General features: G+C 38.4%; 1 protein-coding gene across 8 annotated transcripts in view; it reads left to right on the forward strand.

Annotated features, from left to right (window-relative positions):
* Positions 1-26048, forward strand: part of NPAS3 (neuronal PAS domain protein 3) — a 594820-nt gene that overhangs the window by 82319 nt on the left and 486453 nt on the right. For 4 of the 8 annotated variants that reach the window (XM_086894840.1, XM_086894841.1, XM_086894844.1 and 1 more), the window contains exon 2: positions 2427-2516. The exons of the other annotated variants lie outside the window; for them this stretch is intronic. In XM_086894840.1, coding sequence (XP_086750966.1) covers positions 2427-2516 — 90 coding nt within the window. The remainder of the gene's footprint in view (positions 1-2426; positions 2517-26048) is intronic. 8 annotated transcript variants of the gene reach the window in all.

Consider the following 26048-nt stretch of genomic DNA (forward strand, 5'->3'; position numbering starts at 1 on the left):
GATTCTCTCCCTGGTGGAGACTCCACAATGTCCTTGTTCCAGTTCTTCATCACTCTACAAAAGTCTTTCCTGATGTTCAAATGGAACATCCTGCAGTTCAGTTTCTCTGTCATCTGAAAAAAGAGCAAAACAGCGACTGACCAAACCAAAGCTGCTTGACAAGTATTCTACGCGAGCTTGGTGCAGTGGATACTTATTTAGGACCTGTTTAATCACAAGGGTATTCAAGTCCACATCTTCTACTTCCCAGAAGAATACTGTAGCCACTTCAGAATAAAGGTTTTCTGGAGTGAGCTCTATTCTGCTGCACTTGTAGAACTACTCAAGTAATAGCAATAACCAGTATTACTATTCCAGACTCATTTGGCCAAAGTGGTTGGAAGAAAGAGCATAATGCTGAAGGCCTGTGATAAGGGCACTCATCTGGGAAGGATTCTGATAGTTTTTGCAAGGATTGCTTATGCATTTTTGAATGACTTAATGCAACATGCTCTCACTGTCTTACTTTGTTTCATCCAATGAATCCTGACTTTTTTTCTTTAATAGGGCTGTTGTTTTAGCAGGAGGAGTTAAAGTCTCTCATTTGAGGAGTCTGTGGTAATCTTTGGAGCAGAGGAAGATGTATGTTTGAGGATCTGCTGGCTGAGAGGCACTGAGAGACTTGTTCTCTCATGTCTTCATTGAAGCTATGTAAAAACAGGCATCTCTTCTAGTCTTGTATCACAAAGCAAAAAACAAAGGCACAAAAAAAAACCCAAACAAAAAATGGCGTGGGGAGTTAAATTTGGGCATTTTGTCAACCAGTGTGATGGTGCACTGAATATTTTGAAGCTTGAGTTTCCTTTGATGCAGGTATTTCTGTATGCCCCGAAGTGAAGGGTTTGTGTGTCTCAGGCACACAGAACATAGAGGAAACGCTCCTGGGTCCCTGGGACTGGCTGACGTCGTTCCCTGCAGATAGCGCTCGTGTTTCAAATCCCGTTTTAAGATACTTAAGTTTCCTCCTCTGGTGTGTATGGCACTTAAATGTCTAAATTACAGGTATCACAATAAATGAGTCTCTCTGGTAGTGTCTTAATTAGTGAATGCAGGAATATACCAGAATTCAGAGGTGTTTGGTCCTGCCTTCATCACAGTGGCATCTCCTTTCTTCTGCCTGTGAGGTCCCATGGGGCAAAAACAGTGCTGAGGCCAGCTCAGACCAGGTTTTTACTTTAAATGAGCGAGGAGCCAGGGCTGTAAAGACAAGAAATTGTTTACACTGTAGGTGCAGTCTTATTGAGGAAGGTCCTCAGTTTCCACAATAGGTAACTTTCCATTTGCTCGTAGAGCTTGTAGCTGGAGAATGATACTAATTTTTTTCTCAAACCTGCAGTCTCAAATTACTGTTGAAACAATTTTAAAAACCAAGATTAGCTCAGAGCTATGTAGATGTTAATACTTTAAAAATAATGATACCATAAAATAATTCTCTACTCACTAGAATATTTATTTTTTAAAAAAATCACTTCCTAAAATTCTGCATTTGAAAAACCTGTAAAATTTCCCAAATAGTTTGTCCTTACTCCAGTGAAATACCATTAAATTACAAGGGAAAAAGGTATTAATTTGTGGAAGATACAAAAGCATTTAAAATGTGTTTTTATTCCAGAGAAGAGGGAGGAAAAAAAAAGAAAATTGGTGGGTACTGTTTTGTGTGCAATTCCCAAGTATATTTTAAAAACAACATTGAATTTTTATAGCCAAATTATATTTTCTGCTAACAGGGAGCTGGGGAGGGATGAATAAGAGAATGATTGACAAATCTTTTAGGGCCTGATTTTACAAGATGCTGCGCACCTCCTGATTGCTGCCAATCACTTTCATTTTCTTTCAGTCGATCCGAGAACATATGGCATTATTCAGATGGTGCTGAGCACCTTCAATCACAGTCCTCATAATACCACAACATCCTCATTCTGTGCAAATGTGAGAATTGCTGTTGACATTTTAAATTGGAGGGTTATTTGGTCTTTGTCTGGACAAACTCCCAGCTGACATAAATGAATGTTCTGCCTGAGGAAGGATTGCAACAGTAAACAATAAATAATCAATTTTATAAGCGCTACTGTATATGTGAAATTAAGTAAACTATGTGAAATATCAACTTGATTTATAAAATTCCATACCTCTTCCACTTTTATTTGATGGGGAGAAAACACCATTCTTGTGGAGAATTGAAGTTTAGTTTACTCTCAGTGCAAATTTTGAAAAGTGGAAACTGTGGGTGTTATGTGCACAAGGCAGTTGATTTAAAGAGATCAGAAAGGCATTTAATTTAAAAATAAAATTTTAAAAAATCAATTTCAACATACTGATTTGTCCTGCATTACAGTTACCTGTAGAGATCCTCTAGTCATGTCTATCTGTTTTTGATGCCTCTACAGAATAACTGTCCAGCATCCTCTGCCCAACCAATCAGAATGTAGGAAAATCTACCGATATGACGGAATCTACTGTGAATCTACCTACCAGAAGTATGTTGAAATCTGTGTGAGTCTTGCCTCTAGCTCGTGCATTTAGTGCTCGTGCTCTCCTGCTATTCCGAAATTACACGTGTGTTGAAACCATACACTTCTTGTGTGCAAAACCTCTACAGCAGGGACAGAAGTATGTTGTTTAATTCTTTGGGATTGTGCTCTAAAAGCTAAAAAGCGAATAAAAAAACCCTAAGACTTTACTAAATCTCTTAGGTATGCTTCTGTACAGTGAAATAAACAAGAGTGTACACGCTAGAAAATCTAGGCAAAATGTATTGCACAGGTGCTTCACATCTTAGGGATTTGAAAGGTGTGTTATGTATAAATTAGCTGTCACTTTTTTTCAGTCATGTAATGGAATGATGAGTTGTAATTTGCATAATCCTTTAAGAAGTCAAATTATACTGTCATGTAGCAGACTTAACATGCTAGCTAGGATTTCATAGCTTTTCAGCTAATTAGTATGTACCTTACAGGACAGTTAAATTGAAGTTGAGTCCTCTTTCTTTGCAGTCATTTGCCTTTGTCCGTTGCCCTAACAGAGCCCGCTTTTGTGCGTAACTCAAGATCATTACTGGTGCTTCTGACAAAAATGCTATTGCTCTGGGCAGGCAAATGCAAAGGGCTTGACTTCTGTTAATTTTGCAAGCAGTGAAGTTTCTATTTTACTGCAAGAAGGATTTAATTATCTATTTCAACACAGAATCGAAAAGTATACATTTGACAGGTGTGTTGCAGATGATTTTGTATTAATATATTGCAAATGCATTATGAATTCTCTGTTATCTCACTGGATTTTGAAACTGCATTCTGTCACTTAGTGCTTGCTTTTCATGCTCCAGCTATATTCCTGTTTTGTCTACCAGTGTTACCATTATCATCCTCTCTATAACATTTCATTTTCTAATAACCCATTAAATTCTAAAAATTAGTTGAACTTTGCATTAAAACAAAATGTTTTTTTGGCAAGGGCATTCATACTCATTACAGTTTTTTAGATCACGTTCTCTCATTCCCTCTTTTGATTCTATAACCTGCTGTTGTTTCCTGAATCTTTTCTTTTAGTAATAGGTACAACCACATCAGTAAAAGCTGTTACTTCGATGTAAATGAAGACTATCGTTTTGGTTTACAGAAGTGAGAGGAAAAGAGAAATCTAGATTTATCAAAATAATTACAGCATCAGTGTAACTTGGTGAGCCAAAATGAAAAACTGACCTCTTGCTTGGCTTTTTTTTTTTTTTGTGAATGACTACTTTTGGTGTGAGATATGACTTATTCCCGATTTACACAGACATAAATACTTTCTGGACTTTTTGAATTTTTTGTGGCTTATCCCCTCTGAATCTCTAAATAATGGCAGTGTCCAGGGTAACTGAAGCAGTCTGCATCTACTGTGATTTTAAATGTCACCACAGAACTTAATTTCAGTGTTTTTGCTTCTCTTGTAAGTTCAGTAAGCATAAAAATATATTCATTTATTTAAACGTATGAAACAGATTTGTTGTGCGATATTTATATCAGTTTTTAGAACAACTTCAAGATTTTGAAACTTTGTGGAAATAAGAAAACTTGGCACAGTTGGTCATGAGTGTTAAATACAGTGATGGCTTCACTCTGAATGCTGCAATATAGTTGATTATCTTGATTTAGTTTTTTCTATTAATTAGGTATAATTTATGGTCAGTATACTTCAAACCAGCTAGCTGTGCTGCCCATAAAATGAAATAATTGATGCTCCTTTGCAATTGCAAATAAAAATTGGCAAAATAACCTTTTTGGGGAAAAAAAAAGGCAAAATCCAAAAATCAGACTGGCTGTGAAACAATGTTGATGTTATGTCATTCCCGAAATGTGGATTATGAAGTATTATAGCCCAGTTCATCTTGCTTGTAAAAAACATGGATTATTTTGGAAAGCTAGCAGCTAGATCTTTCATAGAGTCCTTTTTGATTAGTGAAATTTTCTCTTGTTTCTTCTTCCACACTGCTTAAGGTGTCTGGCATTCTTTCTGTCTTCGTCCTGGATGTTTTTGGTAATTTATTACTATAGTAATTTATTTCCAAAAATATAATAACAAGTTGCTGAAAACTGCTCACTTACCAAGAGAAAAAAAAAAAAAAAAAATCAAGCTACATTCGTAAAGCTTTGAAAGCCTTTCCCTTCAGCGTTTCAAGACGTACAAACATTTGGTACTAGATGTTCATGTGCATCTCATATGCTCAGTCTCTCTCCTTAGATTAGGTTGGGAAAGGAAGAATGGATCTAAAAATGCCACTAAGTGTCAACAGAGATGGCAGTGTGACTCTTCTCTCATGCAGGATAATTTTTTGGGCTGGGCACAAAGCAGCAAACTGATTATTCTGAAAGGTAAGGGAATTTTAATGGCTGGCCAGACAGACCAGGACAGGACAGAGAATCATGGAGCTTGACTTTTCTCCCTCGAGTATTTTTAAAATTTAAAGAAGTATTATGCAGAGAGCCTACTCTGGATTTATGCTTAAGCATGTACCCGCTGTAAGTATTTTGTGTAAAGCTACTTAGCCATTGAAATTGAGATATTTTGATCCTTTCTGTAAAAATTTTAGAGGATCATACCATGACCTTCTATGCCAAAAATACTTTTCAGAAAACACTTGGGGAAGTAACATTTATGAGCAAACTTTAGTGCTAATAAATACTGGAAATAACCATTGGTTAAAATTCTTAAAAGTATGTATTAGTAAATGCATTCTAGTACTATTAAAAAAAAAAATATATTGCAGAAAGATTTTTTTAGGTCACTAAACATGTAAATATGCTCTTTAAAAAGATCTAAAGTAAGCTTCAAAATAATTTCAAATAACTTCTATGTTCACAAGTGGTAGGGACTCATCTCAAGCTATGGAGGAAAACCAGAGGCCTGTCACTTACTGGCCTGGAATACAGCTGTCCATCAACTCCTGAATATTTCTCCTTTTCTTTTCCAGTCCTCCCAGCTGTAGCAAGGTATGTCTAGGCTCTTGTTTTGTGATGTCAAACAAAATTGACAACAAAAAGAGGTATTTCTTGTTCAGTTCTAACTACTTCACTATGACCAAACTGCCAAGGTTTTTCCCTCTGCCCAGACTGAAAAATCTTTGTTCTGCTTGCTTAGATACTCCTGTTTTGCACTTGTCATCACCTTTATGAAGTGTCAAGGAGTGAACAAAGCCTGGGTAGATGATTCCCAAACACAGCTGAAGAGGAGCAGAGCTACTTGCCCATGCTCTTGTTTTCTTTGTTGCTAAATTACAAAGAATACTGGCATGTCAAAAATAGAGCAGTTCTGCTTGTCTGCAGGGGACCTGTTGAGTACAAGAAGAGGATATCCTGAGGTTTTTTCTTCTCAGCCTGGAAGTCATTTCAAAAATGGCCCTTCAGGGTATCACCTGGGGGAATGTTCTGTGTTATCTCCCAAGCAAGGGTGGAAGAATCATCTCTCCCTTACTTTGTCCCTGTCCATATTAAGGAGACTTGAAGGTCATGTGTCTCTTCAGGAATACAGAGAACAGGGAAGAGTTCTACAGTAAGCTGTCTCTTGTGAAATCAAGAGCATGGAATAAATATGTAAGGAAAACACCTAGTTCATTTAAATCCCACAAATACAGCTATAGTCTTATTAGCTCTTTTTATTTCTCAGCAAGTTAGTGAAATGGACATAGAAAAAAGGCTCAGTGATTTCAGTCTAACAGGAGCAACCTGTCCTGGAACATGTCGCTTGGTTGCATACACATTTTCATCCTGAGCCTGTAAATGCTCAAAACATCAAAACTTGATAGACCAAAGTAAGCAAGCTCCTGTCAGACTCAATGTTGAATCAAACACATAAATTTTTCTACAAATGAGAAAAGGAAGTTCAAGCCTAAGCTATTCCATTCAGCCTCTAAAGGCTTGGATTCAGATTTATATATTTATCAGATTGATATAACAAACTCAGGATTGGTTTGCATACATGAGAAATCTAATGGCCATACTAATCAACACAAATGAGAATATAAGCCTTTTAACAGGCTCTCATGGGGTTTCTAGTGAGGGAATTCAGCCAGGTGCAGAAGGTTGGATGATGGGTGCTTGAAGTTGTCTGCAGTGCCCATCATCACCTCAATGTGGACAAAGCTGTAAAAAACCTGAAGAAGAGGAGCTAGGGGCTCCAAATGGAGAGCTGTGTCTTTGTCAAAGTATGTTAGAACCCTCAGCTGGCCCCTTGGCAGCTGGGCATGCTGGTTCACATCAGTATAGTCATTTAAGCAGCATGGAAAGGCTGATGATGGCTGAGCAGTTGCTATTTTTCTCCACCTTGTATCTTAGTTGTGGAGCTGCACATAAATTGCCTTAGAAAGGCGTAAGACTTCTCAGGATTGTTGTTTGTATATTCTGACTTGTCTGATGCTGTATAGCTAAGGAAAAGATATGCTAGTCTTAAACAATTATTTTAGCTCCAGGAACATATAACGTGTAGGACAACAGGACTGTCATTCAGGTTAAGGCTGTAGGGTACATGAGTATTTTTTCCAACAATTGCTTCAGGATCCCATGTTTATGGGTTAACTTGAGAGAACAACTGAAGAAGCTGCTATTTAGTTTCCTCTGCTCTAGTAAAACAGGAAGGAGAGGCCGTATCTTCTTCCACAGTGGATTTCACTTTGCAGCAATGTTCCATCACTTCACAGCTTGATTTTACTTCTCACAATGTGAATTTAATAGCTGTATTTGAAGAAGATTCTAGATATCTCCTCTTCATAAATTTGACCCTCAGAAGATATTGAAAGCTTATAACCCAATTCATTCTCTGTCAGCAAAAGGCAGAGAAGCCACTGCTGTACTCATGTGACAGGCTTTTAACATAAGTCAAATGATCCTTACAGCCTCAGTGTGAGGCTGCCTGGAAAAACTTTATCCCTCTTACCACTGCCTATGTTTGCTCTTGCCTTTGTGTAGCACTGAGCATATCTGTGGGCTCTGTGTTCTGAGGTGTTCTAGAGGTCTTTTGCAGGAAGAAAAAGCCGAATTTAAAACACGTTCAGAAGTGAGCCATCTCCCTTATGTAAGACGTGAGTGGGCTTTCTCTGGGTAAGAAATAAGATTAGCTGTGGTACTTTAAAATGATTAATGATCACTGGCTAGTATTAAGTTGAACCTCTAATCCTTGGCTGATTGGAGTATTTGAGAGAACAGCACTCAAAAATATAATTTTTTAGTAACAGAAATTTTGTCATATTACGATTATGATGCAGTTAGATGTTGCACTGGCTTTAAAATTGTACTTTGAGATTAATGTGATGTAGCCTGAATAGAGAGTAGGTGTGATGCATACATGTTACCTGAAAACTTTCTTCCACTGAAAAGTGTAGGACCATATTTGGGTTCACAAAATGCTGTTCAGTTGATAGTTGAATACAAATTTTGAAGATCCATTTCAGCTTTGCAGTATCAAATTGTGATACATATTCTGAGTCAAATTCTGAACTGAACTTGGTATTGGTCAATTGATGAATTAGGCAATTACCTTCATTAAAGTATCTGGGTGTTCAGGTCCTGTAACCACACCCTTTCAATACAGTATTAGTCACAATTTGCTAATTCCCTGTTAATACAGGTTTTTAGATATTGTACTGAAATTGCTTTTGCATTTCTTTCTGATTTCAGACATGAAGGGGTCTTTTTGTGTTGTTTCCTGTGGTTTTTTGAAGGTTTTTTTTAATAGTGTGGTTTTGTAGTGTTTTGGTTTTTTTCACAAGTCATATCACTGGTTTCTGAAATGGAAAGATCAATTCAAATTATCTGTGACTGAGCTATTCTGTGTATTCAGCAAGGTTTCACTTTTCCCATGCTCTTTCAGTAATTTGCTGCTTTCCACAAATACAGAAGCATTAATACCAAATATATCCAAAATATGACTTGGGAAAGGAGTGAGCAGTTAATTTGGTTTACAAACAGCTTAAATGATCATTCCATAACGGGAAAGGGGAAATAATTGTCCCACAAATATAAGGAGCTAGCCAAATACCTGCTGTAAAGCTCAAATAAGTGGCAGGAGTTGTGGAAACAAAACTGTCCTGGAGCATTTTAATTATGCTTTTGAATGACAGAGTTACAACTTTTTGTTTTCATATGCTTTAAAATAACAGTATAAGACTGGCATAGTCTTGTGACTTCTGCTTCTTTTTAGAAGGAAAATGCTGATTATAAAAACTTCAGAGGAAACAAAGTCCTGCTTCTCTTAGGATGAACAGTCCTTACTATTAGTTAAGTATTGTTACCTTATTTATCTGAATTTTTCTAATTTTATCTAGCAGAAACATGCAAAATCCAGCATTAAGAAGCTGAAATGTTCTCCTTTAGTATTTGTGATACTGCTCATATCCTTCCACCAGTCCATTTAAATATCTGTCGACAGTAAACCAGTAATCATTTATCCTCCTCTTTGACATGGGTTCCTCATTTTTAGCAAGGCAAATTTTCCAGAATTTGAATGCTTCTTGTAGGTGATTAAGGCTTTCTAGTTTGAATACTAGTATAGTCCTTTAGTTGTTCCTGTGGGAATGCTTGGGGATCACAGATATAAACTAGAACCATGCTGTTACATGCTGTTTGAAACAGAAAGGTTCTCTGTCTCAGCATCGGTAGTGATTTATATAATCCTTTCCTATTGCTACTCCGTGTTTACTTCCTTGTACATCAGAGGATCTTTTTCACTCTTCTAGTCAGGGTATTGCACTGTAGGCTAATATTAATTTGGTTATCCACCATCATCCATATGCCTCTTTCTGGCTTATTATATTGTCTTTGTTTGGAATGTGTGCTCTTAGTTATGAGATAGACAGCTTTGTGCTCAGCTGTGTTAAAACACATCTTATTCAGGTGAGCCCAGGCTGCCATGCAATCTGTGGAACTGACAACTCCCCAGTATTTACCATTTTATTATCTTTTGTGTCATCTGCAAATTTTACTGGGAAGGATTTCATGTTTTCTTTCATATCACTGATTTATTCTCCTGCACAGGTACTCCGTAGGGAATAAAGGGCTCATGGAGTTCTCTCCCTGCGCGGAGTACTTGGGGTAGATCTAATCCATATATCAGAGCTGCTGGTCATAATGTCTGGGAGCAGATTAGGGCTGCCGGCACTGATGAGTTGCAACCAGGCAGGGGCAGTGAGTCATGAGCACACTCTTTACTTGCAGCACTGTGAGATGGCTGCAGCCTTCTTTCAAGTAATGTCAGGCTCGTTTCGCATAGTGATGTTGTTGAAATACTGAGAATTCTCCTTTGAAAATTTGTGCATCTGTAGTGATGGCTACTAGTGAATTCCTCACCCCCCCCCCCTTTTTTTTTTTTTTAAAGCTTTTTCTGGAAACAAAGCTAGATTATTTGCAAATGATTAGCTAATTTAGCGACTGTGTTTATCTAAAAAGAAGAGCAAATAGGTAACTTCAGGAAATCCTAACATTTTTCATATTAGTTTTCTTCCTTAATGAATTATTTTAAATTTCTTTTACAAATGGTGCTTTTATTTAGAACTGCCTGTGTTTTTTGGATGACTAGAAGATTAAATCAGCAAGCATAAGGTTTTATTGAAAAAAGAAAGTTCAGAGTTTACTAAAAATGAACCTTTCAGTTAACATTTCATTCCTCATTTTTCTTCCACCTCCCAAAATGGGAACCTCAGAATCATGTTCTAAATATTGGTGGTTTTTATTTGGCTACTTAGAAGCCCTTCACAGTGCTGTATCTTGCCTAATTTTAAGCCTTAAATTGTTATTTAACAGTCAATGAATTCTTCTACCTAGCCATAGGGTTTTATAATGCAAGAGTGACACAGCTCTCGTTTCACATCCAGAAACAGCCATATTGATAAACTTTAAACTTATTTATAAAGAAGCTGTTATCATAAACATGCTAAAATTCCATTATGATAGTGTTGTCTATAGTCTGCTTAAAGTATTTAATACTGATTTGCTTTCCCTGTAAGACAAATAGTGTTCCAGTTAAAACACATGAATATTTAGCAAAGTCTGCATCATGTCAAACTGGTATACAGAAAACAAGACTTGCATTGCTTTCTGTAAAATTTTATTTTTGTTGTTGCGCAGATATTCGTCAGGTGTTTGTGGTCTTAAAAGTTCAATGTTCACACTCACACATGTACATATATGCACACACATAGAGCACATGCTTTTGAACAGAAAGAAAATTCAGTAATTCTAAGGAAAAAGACAATGAAGCATAAAGCATACTTCTGTCTGAGTGCAATAGTAAGGTGAAAATTTTTGTTTTAGGCATGAAGTAATTCTCTGTTATTGTTCCAAAAAGCTAACAAAAACCCCCAACCCAACTCCAAAATAACAAATAACAAGAAAACCACTCTACCATATAAACTAAAAATTATATAATTAAGGTTTGTCCTTGATTTCTGGTAAGTAGGGAATAAATTTCTCGTGGATACCAAACAAAAAATTTGGTCAACAAGAGGGAAAGACATAGTCTATCACACTTCAAATTTTCTGCACATTAAGCAACAGGAGACCCATGAAAGGAGGTACCTTGGCCTGTTATAGTTTCATTGAACTTTTTCTTATGGTTTCATAAGTGATGTTGGGTCTGTGCCATCTTTGAGATTACAGACTGCGATGCAGAGTAGTTTAAGATGCTGTATCATGTACCATTTAATCAGGCTGCACTACTTAGAGTATGTGTTGTGTACTGGGAATAATTTGCGTGTAGTCTTTCCAGCTGCATCCATATAAAAGGTGAAATTCCCCTACCTCCGCACAAAAGTCAGCTAAATGGACTGTGGGGAATGGAGCAGCAGTTGAATGAATTAATTTCGTGTAGCTGTCCGTAGCTAGCTGTGACACTGCAGTGTGTTTTCTCCACAGCTGACTCACAGCCAGGATCCGTACACATCTTTGTGCAGGTCTTGTGCTGCTGAATTTCAATACATTGATCAATTATCTCCTTGCCTAGAAGTGTTCTGTACAGTTTTCCACCCTCTTGCTAAATTCCAGTGACTCATTTACTGCCTGGGGCAGTAGTCCTGCAAGCCTTGTGACTTCACTGGGCTTCATCAATAATAGTTATTACTTTTGCTACCTCTAAGGTCACTGCAGTGTTAGGAAAGGCTGCTGTCTGTGTCTCTGTCCCTTCTGCACATCCTTTCATGTAAGCCACTGTACAGCCTGCTTCACATGGCTGGAAGGGAGGGGCTGTTGTGCAGCTCCCCCTTCTCCTGCAGAAAATCTGTCATTGCTGGGACTGCTCTCCACTTGCAGTTCTCAGTGAGAAGCATATAGATGGTCCAGGCACAGGGAGAGAGAGCACAAAGATTTTTGAGCTGTGAAAGACTTTGTGTAACCAGTTGAACAGCAGGGTGCAATGAGATTGGCAGCCTGGTATTCCTGGGGCTGTGTGGAAGCATCACAGGCGTGCAGACACTCTCTGCACTGGGCTGTTCACTAGGCAGCCTGTCACCCGTGTAATCAGTGACCAGTACTGATCAATGGGCTGGTTGTAACCTGCTTGGTGTAGCATGTACCATTGCTTTGTCTAGCAGTATTTCCTTTGCATCAAGAGTGCTGCTGTGTTCTACATCTTGAGCTAGATATTACACTAAAAAAAAGGGCATTCATATTTTGCTAACTTGGCAGGTTGAATGGGTTTTGTTATTCAGTAGGTACAGAAGGAAATACTGAACTAAGATTAGGAGCAGGATACAAGCCAAGTCTATAGTGGTTTGGTATAGCTTGATCAATTGGAGCTATCAAAGTGAGGTAGTATCCCTTGTATATCTTGGACAAAGATCCATCAGCAGAAACCTCTACACATATACTATTTTACTTGCAAAACTGTTCTTTTAGTGATATTGCTTGTTTTGCTAAAAAGTGATGACTTTCCTGTATGAGTCTAAAGCTGATCTTTGCTGATATAGCTGATTACATGCTTAGTGCTTTGCCACAGTGGTGTACCAAGATTGCTCTATTGGCAAAATGCTCCTAATGCCGGCCTCATCTGATTTTAGTAATTCACTATTCTTGATTTCAGAGCTCAACAAAATAAGACTCCTATTGTAGAAGTTGAAGGGACATTAGTTGCTCCTCGACTCTGTAGTGAATAATCATTGGGATAAAGAGACTCAAGAGCTGTACTGCATTTAAAAATCAATCCTATTTTTCATAATATAATTAAATTTTTTGTCATTTCAGTTATTCTTGTTGTAGACTTGCATTAAGAGTGAGAAACCTAATCATCTGAGTTGCTTGACATATTTGACATATTTTCCTTATTTCAGTTTGGGTCTCCATAGAATCCTGCTGATGGTGTGATTTGCCTGATTGTGACAGTGCTAAGTCTCACATGGCTGATCTCCTTTGCTTTTAAATCAAATGATGTAAACAAAGATCAGATTACTTTTGGAAAGTTTTTTTCACCCCCTCAAAATCTCTCAACCAATATTGCAGAGAAAAGCCTGGCAATCAGAATCTAGTCAGGCACAATGCCTTGCTGTGTGCTTTGGGCAACACCTAGATCTTATGCGTAAGGGAGCATTTTATGGTTCTCATAGCAGGAGGCCTCCTTGCTTCCTGGGGCAGCAGCTTTTAGAGCTGCTGCATTGCTGCTTGATTACTGGTGATGGTTCTGTTACATGCTGACACATGTTCTGATTCATATCACTCTGGGGAGCATCAGGCACGAATCCAGAGCGCGCATCAGCATCAGTGCTGACTCTGGCACTGGAATGGCTGGAAAAGGCATGGAATCAGAAAATCATCCATAAAGGAGTGCTACTGAATGGCTGTGAAGTTCACAGCTGGTAGATTTGTATCTTATGGGATCGTGGTACTGTGTAATGGGCAAAAACTCTTAAGTTTACTACACAGGTTAAGGCAACTTCATTAGATAGGGATTTTTCCATTGTTGACGTTGACTTTTTTTTGCCTCACCTCCTCACAACTTGAAAGTTGTAAAAGAAAAATGTTGTGTGATGTCAAAAGAAGAGCTAATCAACTGCTCCAGGTCTAGGTTGTATTTTGAAGGTTAAACTGAAGTTTAATTGTTGACATTGTCACTAGTCAAATGAAATATATTCCAAAATGTAGAAAATTACATTAACTTTCCTGAATTTTCTACACTGCAAATTTTTCAATTTCTCTTGCTTAGATATTTTGGCTCATTCCTGCAGCAATGCCTTTATCACAAGAATAAAACTAGTCCAAGCAATGAACTAGTTTTCATTCTTCCCCCTAGTTGACACCAGATACAATCTATTTTAGGTTGAAGCCAAGGGATAGATGTTACTTCGAGGGAGACTTTGCTCTTAGAATCTTTTAAGAATTCACAAGAAGGGGGATCAAATATCATGTTGTACAGATGTTTAGAGAATTTTTATAAGGGAATTGGCTGACTCTTCAATGCGTTGGCTTTTATTAGAATAAGTCCCCTTTTTCTCGGGAGCAGTTTAAGGAGGTTGTGACCTTCTCTGAGCTCCCAGGCTTGTAGAGCCTCCTGAGCTGAGTGCTTTCCAAAGGATAGTTAGCACTGGCCAAGCAGATCCTGCAAATATCTGTATGGGGCCTTGGTGGCACAGCAGCAATACGCTCATGGTTGCAAGTGGGAGTTTTGTTGTTTTCTTTTACTTGCTGCTGGAGAACACCACGGTCCTGATGCGTGTGGTCTGACTCCTGAATGCCGAGGAATGCTCTATCCACGTGCTGTTGGGATGTTTGCAGTAAGCTGGAGTGTAGCAGAAAATGCTGTTCAGTGTCAGGCTCTGCAGAGGGAAAGCAGGGCTTTACAAGGGCCCCTCTGCATTAAGAGTTGATGCTCTGCGTGTTTCAAGTGCACTTACTGTAAAGGTAAGACCTCATTACAGATACATATTGGATAAGATATTGGTGATTTGGTGAAATATAGTAAAATTCTTTTTGGTATGTAGCTTCTTCTAGATTAATGTTGTTTTAACTTTTCCCATGTTCTTATCTAAGACTAGTTTGTAAATCTTAAAGTAAATTAGTAAGTGCTTAGTGATGGTTATCATGTCTCCTGTTTGTACCCACAATACAGTGTTTATGACTTTGTGTTTTGACTTGCTTTGATGACTCGTATGTGAAGATATTTTTGATTGACAAACAACTAAATTCAGTTTGGATGACCAAATCCAATGTATGCAAATATCAGCCCTTTATTGCTATGTTTAAGCAAAATTTTACATCTGCATTAGAATGAAAAACATAGTTTGAGTTGATGCAGGTGTTGCATATTGCATGAAGGTAGCAAGATGACATTAAGACTGGAAAGTTATTTTATTTTAGGCCAAACACAGTAGTAACTATAAACTAGAATTAACTATTTCCTTCCCCTACTTCATACTTATGTTTTGATACTGAAATTCTCCCCACCGCTAACCTGTATTACTGAATATTGCAATCCCTATAGCTTCCTCTACCACTGCTTGTACTCACTGTTTCTTAGCCTCCAGCCCTAGGAAGATGGCTGCATCCTTTCTTGGGGCAGGAACATCCCTCTGTAGAGTTTTAGGGAATGCTTGGATGGGTAGATCAGTGCCTGGTAGTGTTTTAATGTACCCATCGCTTCCAGCAATGTTTCTCCTGGCTTGAGGCTTGTGTTTGGGAGACCACTGTGCATTTCAGATGGCACTGCAAAGTCTCTGCCAGGCAAAACAGCTAAATACAATGAAGCAGGAACGTAACTGGGGAACTCTTCAACATAATTCAATTATGGTCTCAGATGCAAGGGACCCAAAAAATACCAGTTAAAACATAAATACTGGTGTTAAAATGTTTGTTATGTGGTAGTGAACAATACTCTTAATAAACATAAGAAAATTTAGGTCCAAGTTGTAATTTTTCACCACACTGGTGAAATAAAATATTGTGGTAGAATGAGCTATCATGCTATTGCTTACAGATTTTTTTTTGGCAAGTGCTTTTTCAATGGTATGTCTGAAAGCAGATTTAGAATGTGAAAATCATGCTGGTTTTTTATCCTCGTTCTAGTCAGATGAAAAATACCCCCTTGATTTGTATATGTATGACACAATTTTCTCAAAACATGTTCTGCTGTGTGATATCAATTTTTGTAAGTGTGCAGTGCATGTTTTTTCTCTAAGCCTTTTTTAACCCCTTTCCCCATATACCACCATCTTTCAAGAACTGTTAAGAAAAAGTCTGAATAGCTTGAATAATTTTATTTATTTTATTTTTTTTTTCCTGTCATTTAAAGTTTTTTATGTCCTTAAACCCCAACAATCTGCTTTCACTCTTGGTAATGTTTCTTGAAAACGGAAAGTGCTGTCACACTTATACTTTTTAGTTCCTACCAGAATAATTGGGTGACTTTTCCAGAAATTATTTTTCAAATTGTCAGAGCAAGATTTGATTTAATACAAATTCAATAAGATCTATCTTCCTTGAGACAAATAGGTCTTTATTAGATAGCTAAAGGTAATAGCAGCTACTATTTCAGTTGCCATAAGAATGGCCTCTTATTTGCCTTGTGTCCTGCATAGTCACTAATTCCTGGGTGCATTAATCCCATCTAGTTGGTACCTATTCTGCCATCTCTCTCTAGCTATTTGTCATAATACAGTTAAAATAAGGCTATATAAAATATCTGTAGCATGTTCATCAAAGAATATTTGTGATGGAAGGCAGTTCACTGTTTGCAATTTAGAAATTCAGTGTAAATAACTAGGTATTTAGGATGAGTACCGTCTGGATATGTGGGTGGATCATCATTTGAGTCTGTAGCTTGCACTGCATAGCTAATTCTGTCTGCAGACATGTGTGAGTTTGGTTGTCACACTGGTGTGTACATGTATATTTATTCAGGGACACACAAACACGTATGACAGAAAAGTTAAATTGTTCCTGTTTGATTCATAGCTTGCCTATATGAAGAGAGCTCAGAAGAATAGAAAAAAGGGCATCTGTTAACTCCAGTTCTTCAAAACTGTAGAGCCAGGGGCGCTGGCTTGGGCTTGAGAGGGTTGAATGGGTAACATGCTTTCTGAGACAAATGAAACTTGTGCAAGGTACAGGGGCAAGGTCTCTGGTTAGCTGCAAGTCAGCTGAAGCAGAAGAAACGTGGCTGAAAAGAATGGTACAGGCAGAGGCTGACTGTTGTGTTGGTGAGGGGACAGGGACAGGTGTGGACAGTCCTGTGGTCCTTAAGGGGACGCTCAAGCACTTCTCATGGGTGACAGGGAAGCTTAAGAACTGTATTGTTCACAGCCTTCTGTGCTAGGAAAGTAAAAGATACTTTGGAACACATGGAAAAAACTGTGTACCTTTTGCTTCAGCTTCTGTGTGTACTGGAGAGGATGAGATCAAAACTACAGGGCTTCATGCTCTTTGCTTCTGCTCCTGGCAGCTGGAGAACAAGGCTGGCATTGTCTCACAGGAGTAGAATAGTCTGTTGTGGAGAGTGGACCAGGAGGGCCCATGCCTAGTCATTGTGCCAGCAAACTCACAAAAGAAAATAATACAGTTTTCTCAGACTAGAGGAGGCTGAAAAACGTGTGGATATAGTGAAACCCAAACACAACACCTAGATGAGTGGAAAGGAGTCTTCCATGGCTGCTACGGTGTTATGGATCAGATAAAAGATATTTTGTGTGCCAGCTTACTGTTAAGATTTTACAGATTGGTCAGATACACTGAAGATGTGCTGACTGCAGTTGTAACATTTCTGGAAAACAAAACAAGGCCTCTGAGTTCCATATCCATCTAGAAATCACTTATGGAGAGATTTAACTGCTTAATGCAAGTAGGTAATTGCATTCTCAGTTGCAGAGTCAATCACGACACAGCAGAGGAGCACTTGGTTTAAACACTTCAGTGCCCTTTCCTTAACAACAAATGAAACACTGTTTTGTGGCTTCTCTGGGTTTTCGAGATTTTTTTTTCTGTGGGGTTTTTTGTAGTTCTTTTGGGTGAAGAAAGGCTTCCCCATGTAGTGCTTTTTTTTTCTTCCCTGGACAGAAAAAAATGTAGATGTTTTAATGGAAAAAAATTCAAATCTGATCCAAGACTATCACTTGTTGTTATTAGTTGATTTTAAACACTCAGCTTACCTTTGTTTACTGCTGAATGGTTGTGGATGGTTTTTGATTCAATATACCATGATTTTGATTAAACTTCATTGTCTGATTAGTGGTTAAAATCAGTTTATGATTTAAAACAAGAATATTTGATTGTTTTAAAATTTGGAATATCAGAAACACAAAGTGGGGAAACAGCTTTTTGTGACATCAAAATTTGGGTCCAGGTATATGCTGTGGTATACTGGAAAATGTATAGAGTTGCCAGATCTAGACAGTGGATTTGCTTCTTTTTCATTCAAACGTTTTAGGAAAGGATGATGGAGTATTTTTCTGGTTTTTTTTCTAGACTTTCATTTTAATATTCTGCCTATTTAATTATTTTGTCTCAGAAACATTTTGTCCTGGCTGTGCTTTTATCTGCCCATGTTATGTCAGAGGCCGCCAGCCAGCCAGACCTGCTGGTGGTAGGTGTAGCTCTGGAGGTCACAGGTTGCTAGGAGTGTCTGATGCCTCCTCAGGAGGCTGGGGCTGACAAGCAGTGCTTTTGCAGAAGGTGTGCTGTGGTGAAAGAGCTTTGTCACCAGGTGAAGGAGCAGCAGGAAGAAATGAACAAGTTATATACTACTCAAATGACCAAATGAGAGACACCAATTATTTTCAGAGCTGCTACAGTCTCAGGACTTCCAGGAGTCTTGAACCTGTGTTGCAGAGGGGAAGGAGAGGGGCTCAGAACCCTGCAGGGTCACCAGTCAAAGGACCTTCAGTAAGGGACTGGTAAAGGTGAAGGCTGGAAGCAGGTCACTGCATGTACCAGGAGGAAGGTTCCTCCTCCCTCTCAGAGTTTGACAAGGAGGACTGGTAGCTTCTACAGCATGTGGGAGGCTCTGGAACTAGACAGCCAGACAACTGATAAGGTGGGCAAAGGTCTTTTTGGGGTCGTGGGGCATCCTAAAACAGCACTACCTGGACCTGGCAACAAGACTTCCTCTGTTAGCAGGAAAAGAAGGGGAGTTGTGAGTGGAAAGTCCTTTCTGAGGGGAATGGGGGGGGGGTCCAATATGAAGACCATAACTGCCACACAGGGAATTCTGCTGTCTCCCAGTGGCTCTAGGATAAGAGATATTACTGGAAAGCTCTCTGGTCTAGTTAGGCCCCCTGAATACTATCCATTATTAATATTTCCTACTGGCAGTGACAAAATAACGAAGAGCAGTCTGAAGGCAATCAAAAGAGACTTTTGGACCCTGGGATGATTGGTAGTGGGAACAGGAGCACATGTAGTGATTTCATTGGTTCTTCCAGAAACACTGAATAATATCAGTAAGGAATGGACAGATCTGTCAGGTCAATGGATGGCTCTCAGGTTGGTGTCAGCAGAAAAAAATTTGGTTTTGTTGACAGTGGGAGGATCTACTCAATACCTGGTGTACAATCTGATGGGATGCACCTGTCCCAGAGGGGAAAAGGAGTTCTAGCACAGGAGCTAGTGGGACTTGTTTTAAACTAGCTTGGAAGAGGGAAAGGGAAAAAAAAATCCACCTGGCTCTCCAGTGAGGAATGATGGGATGGTGCCAAAACTGCTGGAGGAAATGAGCAACCTGGGATGGGGCAACCCTGGATACATGAACAGACTGGGAAATGAGATGCTGGAAAGCAGTGCCATGGAAAGAGACCTGGGGGTCCTGGTTGACAGAAAGCTGAATCTGAGCCAGCAGTGCCCTGGCAGCCAGGAGGGCCAACCTGTCCTGGGGTGCATCAGGCACAGCATGGCCAGCTAGGCAAGGGAGGGGATTGTCCTGCTCTGCTCTACACTGGGGCAGCCTCAGCTCGAGTGCTGGGGGACGTTTTGGGCACCACAAGAGAGGAGAGATATGAAGCTATTGGAGATTATCCAAAGAAGGGCAGTGAAGATGTGAAGGGCTCTGAGGAGAAGCCATATGAGGAGCAGCTGAGGTCACTTGGTCTGTTCAGCCTGGAGGAGGCTGAGGTGAGACCTCACTGCAGTTCCAGCTTCCTGTGAGGGGCAGAGGAGGGGCAGGCACTGATCTCTGCTCTGGGATGACAGGGACAGGACTCAAGGAAATGGCCTGAAGCTGTGTCAGGGGAGGTTTAATTTGAATATTAGGAAAGGGCTTTTCACCCAGAGCTGGGCACTGGAACAGGCTCCCCAGAGAAGTGATCACAGCACTGTGATAGAGTTCGAGAAGTGTTTGGACAGCAATCTTGGGCACATGGTGTGATGGTTAGGGATGGTCCTATGCAGGACTCATGATCGTTGTGGTTCCCTTCCAATTCAGCATACTCTGTGACTGTGTTACTGTGTGAAAACATTGTTCTACTTCACTGTGGCACAGCTAGGGCTCTTTTTCCTTACTTAAGCTTACTGCAGTCTCTCTGGCCCCACCGTCAATCATCAGCTGGACGCTGAGACGAATTTTTTATAGCAGCTTCTGTCAGTAAGAGAAAATATTTTGAAAAATACAGTCTAAGAGTTGAATGTCAGCCTGCAGTGTGGCCTGGTTAAACAGAATTGACTTTGCCAAGTTTTTTGGTGGTTTTTTTTGGTGTTTTTTTTTTTTTTTATAATGTAGGTTTTTTCCTAATTTAAATAAAATGGATTTGGGGTCTAGCCCAAATAATAAAATTAGACTTTCTTGGAAAGGACTCCTAATTGATAGCTTACTAAAATTCTTAAGCATCCTCATGATGGTTTCTCTCTTCAATTTTCTGGTCCCTGTAACATGGGAATTCTCAGTGCATTCATGGGGGGAGTGGACAACTTATGTACCTCAATAGTTCTTTTGTATCCTGTATAGTTCCCTGTTTTGTTAATTTTTCAATGAAAGCTTTTTCTGAGGTTCAAAATTCTACAACAGGTATTACTCTGTCTCTGAAGAAAGTATTCCAAAAGAGATTCTGGATGTCCTTGCATTTGTGTTTAGTTTTTGTGACCAGGGCAAAATACACTCAAAAGATTTAGATAGGCAAGAAGCCATGTATTTTTTAAAACTATTTTGAAAAAGAATGGTGGAAGCAGATGGTGTAATGCATAGTAAATCTTGTATTAGGAAGCTGCAAACTCTCAGTGAGAAGTTGCATTTGTTTCCTGAGCCAGAGAACATTGCTGTCCTACGGCAGCCCTACAGTACTGGAAACTGCATTGAGAAATGCAGTCTCCTTGTTAGTTGATAAATAGAGATTAGAATCACTTACTAAGCTATATTATAGTGCTTGTTAACAATTTTTACCTTCCTAAATTGATTCAGTATAATCCTTGTGATGGCTTTACCTCGTTTCTGGAAGACGTACAGATAATGTGGTACTTACATGGAGCCTTGCACGTCACTGAAAAACGCCTGTATTTCTGTAGTAGAATTGTGTGGCAGGATTATATTAACATAGATTTTGGAATATTTGAGCTCCCATAGGGTATGGTCTGTGGCTGATATGATATGACATGACTTGCCTTCAACAGTTGTTTTAACAAGATATCCTTCATATAAAATATACCAAGCTGAAAGGCATAACTGAGTGAGTTAAGTAAGAAACACTGGTGGCAAAATTCTTCACTTTCATCTTTATCTGATTAATTCAAGGCTGAGTGTTACAGTGAAAGTCTTTTTAACCTAGCAAAGTATTTGGTATGTTTATTTAAGGAAAACCAAATAAAACCAGAAAACATAAAACCCCACCCCCAAAAAGCCCTTTTCTATTATTTAGTACAAGATCCTTTTCATTAAATTGTTAAACTAGTTGCAAATATATGTGCATTTACTCTAGTCAAAACTCATAGTTCTTAAAATATCTTCTCACTCCTCCTAAAAACTGCTTTAATAATACATTAATTAACACTTCTGAAGTACTTGGCATATTTAACACAAGATAATTTACACTTCCTAATATTTTAAACTGTGTATTAAAATGTCTAGCATTAGCGAATAGAAAATACACTGTATGTGAATACAGTATTAAGTGCTAAACATGTAATTTATGTGTAGCTCAGTCTTTAATAAAAATAGATATACTTTAATGTCTTGATGATAATGCTGATGTTGTTGGAATCACTTCTAACATTTTCAAATTCCTGCTGACGTTTTACTTTTTAATAGGACTATGCAGACCCTTAATATCTCTTAATAACAATATTAAAATTTAGGGCTATATAAAGTTAATTTCAGATTTTATGGCATAATATTGTATTTTAATTTTTATCTATTTTCTCCTTTCATAGAGCTTTTAGTATTGATTGAAAAATATTCAGCCAATTTAATACCTGTAATACTGGACTTGCATCAAAAGGCTTTGACTGATCATGTACTTGAGAACAGATTTCAGATAAAGACAGCTCTTTACTGTCCCTCGACTTTATGTTGCCAGAGAAGCTTACTACATGAGGATGCTAAGTGGCTTGAGGGTTTGGTAATGGGTTGTGGAGACCTTCACCATAGGTCACTAGTTTGAATGCAGCCCAGGTGGGTGGAAACTAAAACCCATTATCATCTGCTGACTCCTGGATGGCCTGTGGGAAATGAGTTGGTGGTCCTGGGCAACTTCCTAGGAGAAAGACAATAGTATTGCAGAATCAGCATCTTAGTGTGTGCAGACTGGGACCCTTGCTGGAGTTCTGCAGGAAAAACAAACAGTGGCTGGAGTGAGTTTGGGTGCTAAATCAGCCTCTGCACTTCAAGTGGTTTGTGTAGGTCAGACAAGAAGCATAACTGAGTAACAGAATATAGAAACCATTGGCATTCATTAGGTCAAGTCTGGCTTGTAAATACATTTACAGAACTGTTTTGCTCTCAGTATCATTGCTTATAAAGTACTTCAGAGAAATGCTGTTCGTTATTTATAACTGGAAGGTCTGGGCAAAAAAACCAACAAACAAACCCAAACAAAACCACCAGAAAACATTTTACTTTAGTTAGCCTCCCAGGCTTTGTTTTACAATCCTGGTTTAATTTTTTCTGCCTGTAATTTTGCCACCAATCTCCAGTTGTTTTACTGGTCCTTCTACCAGAAGAGGAAAGTAATACATGCTAGATTATTGTTAGAAGCAGTGAAAGACTCTTAATTGTTGCATAAAATCAGTGCTCAAAATCTAATTGTTGGGAGAAATGGCCAAGCATGTACTCTTTTCCAACCCTTCTTACAGCTCCTATGCACAGTGGCTTGTGTGCCTGTCTGGAGCACAGTCTTAATTAGCTAACAAAGCTCACGTGGCTGGGTAGATGCAGCCTTGTCAGATGCTCTCTGTTTTTCTTTTTTTGCTGAGGAAATGGAGGAGTCTTCCTTCTGTCCTTAGAGTCATCTGAGCAGCCAGCCTGTGGCATTACTGGTCCCCTTTACTACCATCCCTGACAAACAAAAAACAATTCTTATCTTTTATTCATGGGCCATGCCACTAGTGAGACAGAGCATGTTTCCATCAGGCTATAGATACCTTCAGTCACAATCATGTTTGCTGGACATAAAAGCAGCAGTCAGAGGTGGTGTTTCATCCTAGAAAAGTCATGGGAACAGAGTGGCTGGGAAGTATAACAGAGTTATACTGAAATCCACTTTGCTTCCTGCAGTTTTTGATGTGTCAGGATTATGGCAAGATGGTGGTTTCAGCTTCGTGTGAGCTCCTCAGACTTGTCCTGGGTCCTGCTGCAACTGGTGCTTGGGTGAAGTTACCTTAGAACAGAGACAGATGCATGTGTTGTGATTCTCATAAATTCCAAGCAAGTATTTATTTCTCCTTAAAATGCGGCAGCTCTTTCATAAAAAAGTTGGACAGTGAATTACCTCATATTAAGAGGCTGGGCAACTTTCTACCTGAAATATTAAGTTTTGTTTATATACAAACATAAAGGGTTTACAGTCAGTATTGCAAGAGCTAATATAATGTTGCATCCTCCCTAATAAATTTATCAGATGCATAACATTTAGCTGCCTGAATAGCCTCACTTCCTCAAATATTCATTGAGAATGTACAAATATTCACTTATTTGACTTTTCTCTATTTGTTAAGATAGTAATGCACACCTCTTTGAAGAGAATATTGTTTAGAAGGTTGCTGGAGGATGTTTATTCTCTTGGAATAGTTAGCAAAAGAGGAAGTTCTAAATGGAGTATAAGTTATTGTTTTAAGAGAAAATTTGCATATAATAGGCAAATAATAATAATAATAATTAACCTGAATATATTTTGAGATCAATAAATATCAGTTTTGATAAAAGCATCCACAAGGTTTGTTTTCTGCAATGTAAGATGCTAGCCAATTTGAATGTTCTGCTGAAACATTGTGATGTAAACAAAATTACAGAAAGTTTGGAGTGACTATCAACTTTTCAACACTTGAGGCAGTGAAAAAATTGGATTCATTTGTTCTATAGCAATTTTTATTAGCTAAATTTCTAAATAATGGCACATATTGGTCGATAGTCAAAGGGGTTTTTGTCAGTTTTTTAATGAAATAAAACCAGGTACTTTTAACAAAGGAGATCTGATAGTTTTCAAAATGATATATTAATTCTGAATTAAATGCTGCTGCATATTTACCACTGTGGCCTTGGGTTTTGTCATGGATAGTTCCCACTTGTAGTTTGTAGAAATCTTTCTGTCGATTTGCTTTTTCCTGCCATGTCTTTTCAAAACAGCTAAACCTATTTCTGTAACTGTGGATGATGATCTAGGGACTGCAGGAGTTAGACAAGTCACAGCAGAGGTTTGTAACTTCTTTTAATTTGCTAATCCATGCATGGAACAACATTTCCAGCATTACCCAGAGATTAAGCCCCAGGGCCAAGGGCAGGGCCTCAATTTTAGTTTGCTAGTGATAGGCATACTGTGGTTAGAACTAGGTCTCTGCTGTGGACAATGCCAAGCCTTTTCAATTTAAATTTCAATAACGGTAGCAAAATATTAAACATGGAGAACATGAATTAGAAAAAAATCCCAGCACGGTGTCTTTGCATTCAGTTATTCCCCAGGATAAAGTATATGCTGTAATATTAGAGGCCAAAATATCGTTACTTTTGTCAAAAGTGAAAAGAAATGTAGATGTATTATGCTAATTTTATTCAAAATATTTATGTCTGAGAGTGTGATTATTAATGAATAAAGAACAAAAAGATGATTTTTGTGTAGATGATTGCAGTAATATTTACCAATGTAATATGTACTGCAGTTCAATACAATTTTTTGATAGATTTTTGTTTACTCTGATGATTAACTGGTAATTCATTCACATTAAGTTGGTGGTTTTTAATGTAGGTCACAGAAGCAGCAATCACTTTATTTATTGACAGTAAATTTAAGAGAGTAGAAAGACTTTTTGGAGATGTAGATTCAAAATGTAGCAGTGTTTTAAATAACAAATAGATGTTAGTTTATTGTAATACATCTTGAAACCTCTTAAAAATGGAGAAGTGGTAGCATTCAGGTATTGTTTTGGGGTTTTTTTTAACTGTCATTTGTTAATTTTTTTTTTTGAAGGAGTATATAGATATATGTGCACATAGACTTTTCTGAATTCGTAACTTTCAGATTGGACTCGTGCATTAATTCCCATGAGCCACAAGCAGTACAAAGCTCAGACTAAATGCAAAAAGAAGAGTCATCTTTCATCACTGCCTTTGGTAATTATCAGAATAACATGTTCTGTGGTCATCTATTAGTGCTGTATGTATTTTGAATATAATTGTGCAGTTAATTTCCCTCCAATTCCAGTTTTTAAGAAGGTAGTAGAAATATTGCAATGTATTTAACCAAAAGGAAGATGCTCTAGTATCAACGTTGGGGTAGATGGTGCAGGGGTAACGATTCTTCAGAAGCTTAGCTAATAGGAAAGGCAAATTGAAGACCAGACTAACGCACCCAGGAGGTCTTGAACTGTCAGTGTTCTGGAGAAATGCTGCCTCCCAGGACAAGAGGCAAAGCAGAAAGGTGCTGTTTGCCTTACTGAGGTGAAGCTTCTCTTTAAGATGGAGGTCCCAGTCCTGCACATTTCATATACCCACGGCTCGAGTTACCCTTGCTGTGAGTTCTGAATGTAGAAAGCTTGGCAAGTCTGACAGGGTGTAGACTTCCACTCCTTGAGCAAGGTAGAGGTAAGTATGATACACTTTGTCTATTGATGGGGTTTTTCCCCCTTTGTTTAGACTGTCCTGTTACATCTTGAGAAATTTAGTGTGCTAAGTCCATCTCTGTACTTGGTTTATTTCCTGGCTTTTTTTTTGTTTGGGAACGATTGCAGGGTTTTTTTTTGTGTACGTCTTTAACTTTGGGATTGTGATATTTACTATGTGCTGAACTGGTAGAGGCTCATGGCAAATGGTACCAGCTACACTATACTGCTGCTTACCTGTCAGTGCATTGAGGAATGGCCACTCAGAAAGGGTTTCTTGGAAATTGCAAGTCTCAATCCTTTGTCCACTTAAGTACTTAGAGAACATATTTTCCCAAG

This window comes from Cyanistes caeruleus, chromosome 6 (genome assembly GCF_971803275.1).
Source record: "Cyanistes caeruleus chromosome 6, bCyaCae1.hap1.1, whole genome shotgun sequence".
NCBI lineage: Eukaryota > Metazoa > Chordata > Aves > Passeriformes > Paridae > Cyanistes > Cyanistes caeruleus.